General features: G+C 39.7%; 1 protein-coding gene across 1 annotated transcript; it reads left to right on the top strand.

Annotated features, from left to right (window-relative positions):
• The first annotated feature begins 245 nt into the window (after window positions 1-245).
• Window positions 246-7,819, top strand: LOC141174553 (forkhead box protein A4-B-like). The gene is made up of 2 exons (XM_073659490.1): window positions 246-452; window positions 6,369-7,819. Exons 1-2 carry the CDS (start codon window positions 384-386, stop codon window positions 7,488-7,490), a joined length of 1,191 nt encoding a protein of 396 aa, XP_073515591.1. The 5' UTR covers window positions 246-383; the 3' UTR covers window positions 7,491-7,819.
• Window positions 7,820-10,829: the final 3,010 nt, after the last annotated feature.

The following is a 10,829-nucleotide window of genomic DNA, read 5'->3' on the forward strand; positions in this document are numbered from 1 at the left end:
TACTTGATCCTATTAGCATTTTGATGAGACAGACTAGTGATTGAAAAAAAGAGATGGGCAGGAGGTGTGTGTGAATGAAAGGAGTCAGGGGGGGCGCTACTGACTTCCTTTGTTTTGAAGTGATTTAGCTCCACAGGTAGCTGGTGTAGAGGTCATACATGGATTGAGAAAAAAGGGTGGAGATTTCTAAAAGGATAGGCCTATTTAAATGACCTGGTGGCTACATATTTAAATATCTCAGAGGGTTGTTTCCACCAGGACTAACACTTGGGAGTCAACAGTAGAAGACACACCCGGGGATTGGGGAACACACAAACTTTTTTTTTTTTTTTTTTTTTAGGGAGGCAGGACAGGTTTCTGTTCAACCAGGCCGAAGTCCAACCATGCTCAACAGAATCAAAGTGGAAACGAAAGACCAGATGGACTGGAATTCTATGTACTCGGAGAATGAGGTAAGGCTCCTTCTTCGGAATAAAATCACAAATGTAAGTCAGGGGCTTTATTCACACATCAGTATTTATATGCCAAAGCCAGGAGTGTCTCAAACCCAGAACAGGTGTCAATCTTTGAAATAGTCTTTCTCTGTAAGGCCGTGTTCACACCTTGAGTATTTGTAAGCCAAAACCAGACTTGAGTGAAATCTGCAGAAGTGGTGCACATATTTGTTATACTTTTCCTATGTTCAACCCCTGATTTTGGCTTATAAATACTGATTTAAAATTGTGATTGTGGCCTAAGCTCCACGCCTGGTTTTGACTTGCACAGTTGAAAAATACTGATGTGTGAATAAGCCCTTAGCTTAAGTTCCCACAATGAGTTTTTGACGCTAGATATTTTCATTGACCAAAAAAATGCCACATCTTACAGTTTTAGTGGTTGGGCTATATAATCTCATGCCCACTTTTTTTTTTTTTTTTTTTTTTTTTTTTTCTTAAATATGTGCGTTTTCTGCACATAACCTACACAAGTGCAAGAAAAAAAAAACTGCAGATACTCAACCTACACAAGTGCATGTGCACATGTAGTAATGTGCAGAAAACGCACATATTTAAGAAAAAAAAAAAACCCACAAAAAAAGTAATATTGCAGTGTTTTTTTCCTGGTACTTGTGCAAGAAAAAAAAAAAACTGCAAATACTCTACTACAGGTACCAGGAAAAAAACACTGCAATATTACTTTTTTTTCTTGTTTGTTTTTTTTTCCTTTCTCTTTTCCCATTCATCTGAATAGATGAAAAACACAAAGAATTTACGTGCTGCAAATTTTAAAAAGTGCATTGATGGTTCAAGTTTGCAAGTGGGAGGGAGAAAGAGCAGCATGTGATTTCTGAAATTTCATTTAATTTGCTGGCACTGTAAACTGCAGTGGTTGTTTTTTTTTATTTTTTTTTTTTACCTCTGCTAAAAGCGCAGTGTGTGAACATGCACAGTCTGTATCAATAGTCCTCAGGAAAAAAAAAACCTGCAACATCAAATACTCATTGTCGGAACATGGTCTTCTCAATTGTAGCTAGTTTTCTATGGTTGTAACAGTCTACTGAAAATGATTGTCATTTCTGATAACTAGAAAGATGCAGTGTGAATGTACCCCAAGAGCATATTCACACAAAGGCTCCGATTCATCAAGACAGGTGTTGCTCCCGCCAGTCTTGATGAGGGGCGTGCTGGAGTCAGATGCCTCTGATTCAGTAAAAGGTGCACGCTTTTTCCTGAATCTGGAGCATCTGACAACTGTGTGCCAGGCCAGAAATCTTACTCTAGTCAGGTACTGGAGTGAGATTCCTGCTGTAGGGTACACCACAGCTCGTCATGAATTAGATTTTGACTTCTCACCCGAGCTCTGCCCATTTTGTCAGAGCTGGGAGAAACTAGTGTGAAACCTAGAAAAGTTGTGAAATTGTGGCATAGCTCAGAGTTGCACCTACATTGTGCAACTTTTCAAAACTTTTATGCCAGAACTCTGGAGTGAACTTTGAGTCGAATCCAAAGATGGTGTGGTGTTTGTTTTTTTTTTTTTTATCAAAAGCTGATGCTTCAGGAAACTCCTGGAGAAGTTTTTATGTGATTATTTAAAAAAAAAAAAAAAAAAAAAAACTCAGCTTTTGACCACCCAAAAATATATATCTAATATAGTTTTCTGAAGTGTGCTTTGCAGACTTCAAATTTTCATGGTGCTTCAGGAAAAAACAAAAATCTAAATTCCTCATATGATCAGCAAAGTAGACTTCCCATAAAAACGAATTGGAGGATTTTTGGGGCTGACCCTCCTGCCTCAGTCTAACACCTGAAAATCCCCCCACCCCTCCCCCAAAAAAAAAAAGTGGGGAAGAAAGCTAGCAAAACACGCATTTGATTTACAAAACTTCAGAGAAGAGGAGTTTTCTGAGGCGCCTTCTGCTGGAAGGATACAGTGTGAACATGCACTTACCCCTTTATCAGGCAAAAATAGTCTATTTTGATCTGATTGGCCCATCTAAACAGGCTGGCAATCCTCGGCAGCACATATACCAGTATAAACAAGGGATGTGCTGCCGGTAATGTGGAACTGAACAATCATATTGGCAATGGCACTGAGTCATTGGCCTGTGTATACAATCCATTAAATTAACGCCAGTCATCTTGTATATAACCGATCGATGGTCGTTTAGCGGAATGGATTGGCCGACCTAAGTGGGTCATCAGAGTGTTATTAATGGCATTAAAATGCATCTAATCTGTCTATGGGCTAAATACTGCTTTATAGAGGCTTGTAGCTTGCCCTGTTTGCAGTCTCGAAACCTTTTATACTGGGTTTACTGCAGTTTTTAAATGACTGCCAATCCGCTACATGCAGGCTGATCAGGAGTAGGTTACACAGGTCGACCACAACTCTATGCGCACAGAACAATGATGCTGAAGTTGGTTTCTAACTCTGCAATTTTTATGCTTTCTGGTTTTTATAGGTTTAACAAAATACAATGCAGGGAGGTGCCCTGATGTGAATACACTTAGAAACCGCTACAAAAATTCTAAAACTGGCACAAATGGGCACCGAAGCGAGTCATTGAAAGAGTTAAATAACTTTGGACCACTGATGGTGGTTTCCCACATCAAATTCAGGTCACTCCAGCCTGGCCCAAATGGTCTCTGGGCATCAGAACTGGCATCAAAGTGGGCAAATGGCCACTTTTCCCAGATTTCAATAAGTAACTGGTTTAAGGGTTTAAATGACTTTAGGCTCCAGATATCACACAGCCATTATATAAATGGTGATGCCCCACATTTAATTCAAGTCACTTCACCCTTTGCCAGTTCTGATGCCCAGAACCCACTTGGACCAGGCTGAAGTGACCTGAATTGGGTGTGGGGCATCACTATCTGCGTAATGATGGTGTGAGATCAGTGGCCCAAAAGTCATTTAACCCTTTCAATAACGCCATTCGATGCCAGTTTTAAAATTTTTGCAGCTGCTTTTAAGTGTGTTCACATCAGGGCACCTCCCGCCATTGTATTTTATTGTGATTTTTGTTAAACCTGGAAAATAAATAAGAAACCAATTTCAGCATCGTCACAGAACAATCATTAAAAAGATCGTCCTGTACACATAGAATATTATTATTCTCTGCAGCACACATAGGACAATATGCTGCTCAGCAAAATAGTTATTAAACTGGCTTAAAAATCTGCAGCGTTTTTGGCAGATGTTTATATGGCTTGAGAGTCGGAAACAAGTGTTCCTAGGGACGCTTGTTCTCCCATTTTAACAAGCTGTCTATGTGCAGCAGTCTACAGTCTCTGGATTGGTTCTCATGGCAGATTAACTATGCTGTATTTATAGATGACTCGCATTACTCGATTAGTAAAATATATTGAGGAATGGTTGGGAATCGGAATTCCTTTAATGTTGCACGTGATGCCTTCAAACCTGAATGTTCTCACATGGACATGTAATGGTTCTATTCCTTGTCTGATGGTTTTTCTCTACTGAGAAGACACTGGCCATGTTGTATGGTGGCTACAAAGTCCAAGCTGTGACATTTCTACAGGAATTCCTTACTGACTAGGACAGACTATATAGGTTTTCTGTAGGAAATGGTTGGGACATGGAATACACAAGGCATTGACTTCTATGTCTGGGTTCTGGAAGGTAAAAAACAGTAATTTAGCAAGTAATTAAACCTTATTGTTATTCCAATACCTTGTGTTTAGAAACTGCAAGTTCATTTGGTATGCCATTGCCAGAGAGAAGGAAGTGCGAAACTGTGAAGGGTCTAATCCTTTTATGTATATTAGCTAGCTGGCAGGAAAGATGCAGCCCACCTTGCAAAGTGACAAAAAGTCCCAGCATAGACACTTCACCCCAGCCGTTATTTATTAGGGTCTCTTCTTTACTCTAAACCTAAATGCATCGGACGATAACCTATTTGACATCATTTTAGTCCATTGCGTCAGATAGAGAGAGATATAATATATATATATATATATATATATATATATATATATATATATATATATATATATATATATATATATATATATATATATATATATATATATATATATATATATATATATGAGAGAGAGAGATACACAGTACAAACCAAAAGTTTGGACACACCTTCTCATTTAAAGATTTTTCTGTATTTTCATGACCATGAAAATTGTACATTCACACTGAAAGCATCAAAACTATGAATCAACACGTGGAATTATATACTTAACAAAAAAGTGTGAAACAACTGAAAATATGTCTTATATTCTAGGTTCTTCAAAGTAGCCACCTTTTGCTTTGATGACTGCTTTGCACACTCTTGGCATTCTCTTGATGAGCTTCAAGAGGTAGTCACCGGAAATGGTCTTCCAACAATCTTGAAGGAGTTCCCAGAGATGCTGAGCACTTGTTGGCCCTTTTGCCTTCACTCTGCGGTCCAGCTCAACCCAAACCATCTCGATTGGGTTCAGGTCTGGTGACTGTGGAGGCCAGGTCATCTGGCGTAGCACCCCATCATTCTCCTTCTTGGTCAAATAGCCCTTACACAGCCTGGAGGTGTGTTTGGGGTCATTGTCCTGTTGAAAAATAAATGATGGTCCAACTAAACGCAAACCAGATGGAATAGCATGCTGCTGCAAGATGCTGTGGTAGCCATGCTGGTTCAATATGCCTTCAATTTTGAATAAATCCCCAACAGTGTCACCAGCAAAGCACCATCACACCTCCTCCTCCATGCTTCACGGTTGGAACCAGGCATGTAGAATCCATCCGTTCACCTTTTCTGCGTCGCACAAAGACACGGTGGTTGTAACCAAAGATCTCCAATTTGGACTCCTCAGACCAAAGCACAGATTTCCACTGGTCTAATGTCCATTCCTTGTGTTCTTTAGCCCAAACAAGTCTCTTCTGCTTGTTGCCTGTCCTTAGCAGTGATTTCCTAGCAGCTATCTTACCAGGAAGGCCTGCTGTACAAAGTCTCCTCTTAACAGTTGTTGAAGAGATGTGTCTGCTGCTAGAACTCTGTGTGGCATTGACCTGGTCTCTAATCTGAGCTGCTGTTAACCTGCGATTTCTGAGGCTGGTGACTCGGATAAACTTATCCTCAGAAGCAGAGGTGACTCTTGGTCTTCCTTTCCTGGGGCGGTCCTCATGTGAGCCAGTTTCTTTGTAGTGCTTGATGGTTTTTGCAACTGCACTTGGGGACACTTTCAAAGTTTTCGCACTGACTGACCTTCATTTCTTAAAGTAATGATGGCCACTCGTTTTTCTTTACTTAGCTGCTTTTTTTTCTTGCCATAATACAAATTCTAACAGTCTATTCAGTAGGACTATCAGCTGTGTATCCACCTGACTTCTGCACAACACAACTGATGGTCCCAACCGCATTTATAAGGCAAGAAATCCCACTTATTAAACCTGACAGGGCACACCTGTGAAGTGAAAACCATTTCCGGTGACTACCTCTTGAAGCTCATCAAGAGAATGCCAAGAGTGTGCAAAGCAGTCATCAAAGCAAAAGGTGGCTACTTTGAAGAACCTAGAATATAAGACATATTTTCAGTTGTTTCACACTTTTTTGTTAAGTATATAATTCCACATGTGTTAATTCATAGTTTTGATGCCTTCAGTGTGAATGTACAATTTTCATAGTCATGAAAATACAGATTTCTATAAATGAGAAGGGGTGTCCAAACTTTTGGTCTGTACTGTGTGTGTATGCATAATATATATATATATATATATATATATATATATATATATATATATATATATATATATATATATATATATATATATATATATAATTTTTTTTTTTATGAGAAGACCACCTAAAATATTGTATGTATTATTGAAGAGGAATGTCTCGTTTTACATTCTATTGCTTGATTTCATTTAAGGTCTATGCCGGATTACACAACATGACTAATGGCCTCCAACCCACCTCCTTTATGTCTGGTGATGCCTCCACTGTAACGCCAAACATGGTTTACATGAACAATACCATGGCGTCTCCCATCAACAGCATCCAAAACAACCTTGCCCCTCATGGCTCCTTGCAACATAATATGGGAGGAACAATGACCTCTCCAGCATCGTCCTCTTATCCGATTGGATATTGCCAAGGAGAGACAGATATTCAGAGAGATCCTCGAACCTACCGAAGGAATTACACTCATGCTAAGCCCCCTTACTCTTACATATCGCTCATCACAATGGCCATTCAGCAATCCCCGAATAAGATGATGACGCTGAATGAGATCTACCAATGGATCATCGACCTCTTCCCCTATTACAGGCAGAACCAACAACGTTGGCAGAACTCAATCCGTCACTCGTTATCGTTTAACGACTGCTTTGTTAAGGTTCCGCGTTCTCCAGAAAAACCTGGAAAAGGTTCTTATTGGACTCTACATCCAGAATCTGGAAATATGTTTGAAAATGGCTGCTACTTGAGACGTCAAAAGAGGTTCAAATGCGACAGGTCCAGAATTGGGTCTTCGAATCAAGATAAAAACTCTAGCAAGGTTGCGGATGAAGTGGCCCAAGGTGTGCAAGAGCCTTCTGCTTCTTATGATGAGAATTCTTCATCTGAGTCTCCAAAAACTGTCTCAAACATTGGTGATAGAGACTCCCTGCTGGCAAACCTTCCACAACCTAATGGAGCTTCTCCAGCATGTATGAGCCCCGATTCAGAGCAAGGTGGGTCGAGTTCACAGCTGCTATATCCCCTAAGTTTGTCTGATGGTTACCTCAGCATGGTAGAAGATTCACATCTGAAGCATGACCCTTTTCCCGGTAGACACCCATTTTCTATAACCCAACTGATGTCTTCTGAACAGGCTCAGACCTACTCCAGTAAAATGGATGTGTGTTCAACTGGTAATAACCTCGTCCACTATCCCAGTTATACTACTGACTATCACAATATTGCAACAAAAAATGGAATGGACATGTCTACATCTTCCAATGACGGCTATTACGCAAACATGTATTCCAGGCCTATAGTCAGTTCTCTCTAATGTCAACTGCAGTCATACTGTGGTTTTTTTTGGGGGGGGTATAAACTATTTTAAAGGGAATGTGCCGTGATTTTAATAATTATTGAATATATAATTTTAATACAAATTAAATATACTATTTTTTTTAACATTTTTATTAATTTTATTTCTGCTGGCGCTGAGGGGGGTGGGGTGCTGCCATTTTCATTTGCTGGTGTGTAAGTGTCTGTGCATGACACTTGCATGCTGCAAATACGGCAACCCATGGGCATAGGAGACTGCAGTCGGTGTCCATCCAGGTCATAACTGTGGGGGGAACAAGGCGGGTGTTTTTTTTTTTTTTTTTTTTTTTTTTTTTTTTGTAGCTCATGGACTCTGCTCTTCTAACTCAGTGTGATGCCTCATTCAGATGCCCATGCGTTAGACATTTGAATGAGGTTTTATGCTGGCATAGGAGAGCTGCATATCTAATCCCATCATGTATGAACAGCACACAGTGCCATATATCTAATACCCATCATGTGTGATCCAGCCCGCAGAGACATGTATCTAATCACAGCATGTGAGAAGCTCCCTGTATCCAATCCCAGTGAGTGATGCAGAAACATGTATCTAACCTCAGCACGTGATGCAGCACTAACTAACGGAATCGGCCCTGCCGGCCGTCCTTTCCACATCTCAAGATCACTTTTCAGTCGCCAACAAAATGTTTCTGCACTGTGATCCTAAACTTCATCCTCCCTTATCCTTTTGCTAATGCCCAAAAGGGGAGTGGAGCAGTGACATCACACATAGGAGCAGATCCCGCCTACTTTTACTGCAGATGTAAAGGGAGCTACCAGTACACTAGTTTTTTTTTTTTTTTTTTTTTTTTTATGGAAAAGTTCAGCAGCTGCTCCCCCTAGTGTTTAAAAATGGAAAATATCAACCTTTTTAATGTGATTAAATCTGAAAAAATAGAGTCCTGGGTTCAAATCCCATCAAGGACAAGATCTGCAAGGAGTTTGTACGTTCTCCTCGTGTTTGCGTGGGTTTCCTCCCACACTCCAAAGACATACTGATTGGGACTCACAATCTAAATTCCCTATGGGGACAGTGCCCATAATGTCTGTAAAGTGCTGTGGAATTATTGGCGCTATATAAGTGAGTAAAATTAAAATATAAAAAAAAATAAACCTAAAAAATGTAAGTATTAAACAATAATTTTTTTATGGCACATTCCCTTTAAATGGTTTCGCTGGGCATATTGTATTGATGACCTATCCAGCAGATAGGACATCAGTAGGGGTCTGACAGCTGGCGCCCATACTGATCAGCTGGTTTCTGTGCTAGCCAGATGGAAACACTATAAACGGCTGCTGAGCGCAGCTCCATTAAGTGTAGCAGCTGCTACCGGCTACTGCAGCACAGAGTCTATGGAAAAGAATAGGAGCTGTGCCTCCGTAGCCGGCAGCGGCAGCTGCACTTTGAATAAGGCTGCAACTTAGCAGCTCTGGTCAAAGTGTTTGTACATGTGGCTGGAGCAGAAAAAAAAAAAAAAAATAGCGGTGGGAGGGTTGGTTGTCGGACCCCCTCCTACTCCACTAGATGGGTCCTCAATACCATATGCTTGGGACAACCCCCTTTTAAATTACTTTACATATTTCTGCAAGACTAGTCTGCCAGCTTTGTAGAAACTATAAATTTTAAAGACAGAGTTCACATATTATCTTCTTTTACAATCATGAGATTAGGGGAATAACTTTGTAGCATTTTATGCTCGTCTCCAATATACTATGCTGATAATGGTGTTTACTATGTTTCACTGCTTTAGTATTTGCTCCTAGACACCAGACAATGTTGACACAGACATTTTGAGTCAGCGCTTTTTTTTTTTTTTTTTTTTTTTTTTTTTTTTTATAAAGTTTCTATGTACCTGATATCGATCTGTGAGCGACTGCTGAAAATCAACATTTCCTACCGCGGGAAGCAACATTTTACGTTTGGAAAACTTTCGCAATATTCTTAGTTGGCTACAGGAATGGAACAAAAGATTTCACAAATCTTAACCAACACTAAAAAAAAACAAAAAAAAAACAACAAAAAAAAAAAAAGACAAAACATCATAATTTTAAACTGCCCAAATGACAGAGAATGCCATTGCACTGGAGGGTTAAGCCGGACTCAAGATTTTCTGTATCTTTGCAATTTTTTTTCTTTTTTGTGTATATAAATTGACTTGCTTTTTATTTTTTTTTTACATATTTAATTTTGGAAAAACACTTGTTTGATATTGAACTTTGATATTTTCCATATTCTGTTTTTCATTTTCACGTTTGTTCTGTTTTTGAATATTAATATATTTGCATAATTAAAACTGCTGTGAATATTCTTTTAAATACAATCAAGTTCTAATATCTGTTAAGGCCTCTTTAGCAGGTAAAGAGTTGCAACAATTTCTTCATTGAAGTCTTATTGCCTATAGATTTTCATGGCTAGAGTTGGGGCACAAGAACAGCCACGCTTCAAAAATTGCAACTAGTTACACAGAATCCTTCATTTTCTGGTGGGTGTGGGTTATCCACACTTTTCAAGCAAGGGTTGGGAGACTACTACAATTATTAGGGGGTGGCAAAAATGGGGAGCAACAACCTAAAGGCCCTCATACACATTAGACTATAAAGTTGGACAAACCCACCAATATTGGCAGGCTCAACCGACAATCCAATGGGTATGGGTGAGATAAGAATTCAGCATGTCCGATTTTTGGTCTGCCAAAAATTTTGTTCTTTTAAGAGTTGACCCACAGCCAGAGATGTCTGGCCACGGCTCTTTCATAGAGAACACAGGAACACTCAAATGCGTGAGTGCCATTGTTTATGGAAGAATAGGGTGAGTTAGTTGCCAGCTGACAGCTGAGCCATCGTATGGCTGGCTGAATTTGTTTTAAGGCTTTTTCTTTTTAGCAGTTAAAGCTTATTTTTTTTTTTTTTTTTTACTTTACAAAAGAGCTCAAAAATAATCAATCTTACAATTTTTGCCATTTTATTCATTTAATACAAAACTTGCTAGGGCAAAAAGACTTAACCAAAAAAAGGAAATGATGAATCTAGGTCCAGCTCTGACCAACCTAAAGGCCCCGTCACACTAAGCGAGATCGCTGCTGAGTCACAAGTTTTGTGACGCAACAGTGACCTCAGCAGTGATCTTACTACGTTTGACACGTAGCAGCGACCAGGCCCCTGCTGTGAGATCGCTGGTCGTGTCGAAATGGCCGGGACCATTTTTTGATCGTTGAGGTCCCGCTGGGTAGCATGCATCGGTGTTTGACACCTTACCAACGACCTCGTTGGCGACTCAGAACTGAGACACATAGGCGTG

Source organism: Phyllobates terribilis, unplaced genomic scaffold (genome assembly GCF_046119375.1).
Source record: "Phyllobates terribilis strain yellow unplaced genomic scaffold, ASM4611937v1 Scaffold_13__5_contigs__length_258822181, whole genome shotgun sequence".
In the NCBI taxonomy this organism is placed as follows: Eukaryota; Metazoa; Chordata; class Amphibia; order Anura; family Dendrobatidae; genus Phyllobates; species Phyllobates terribilis.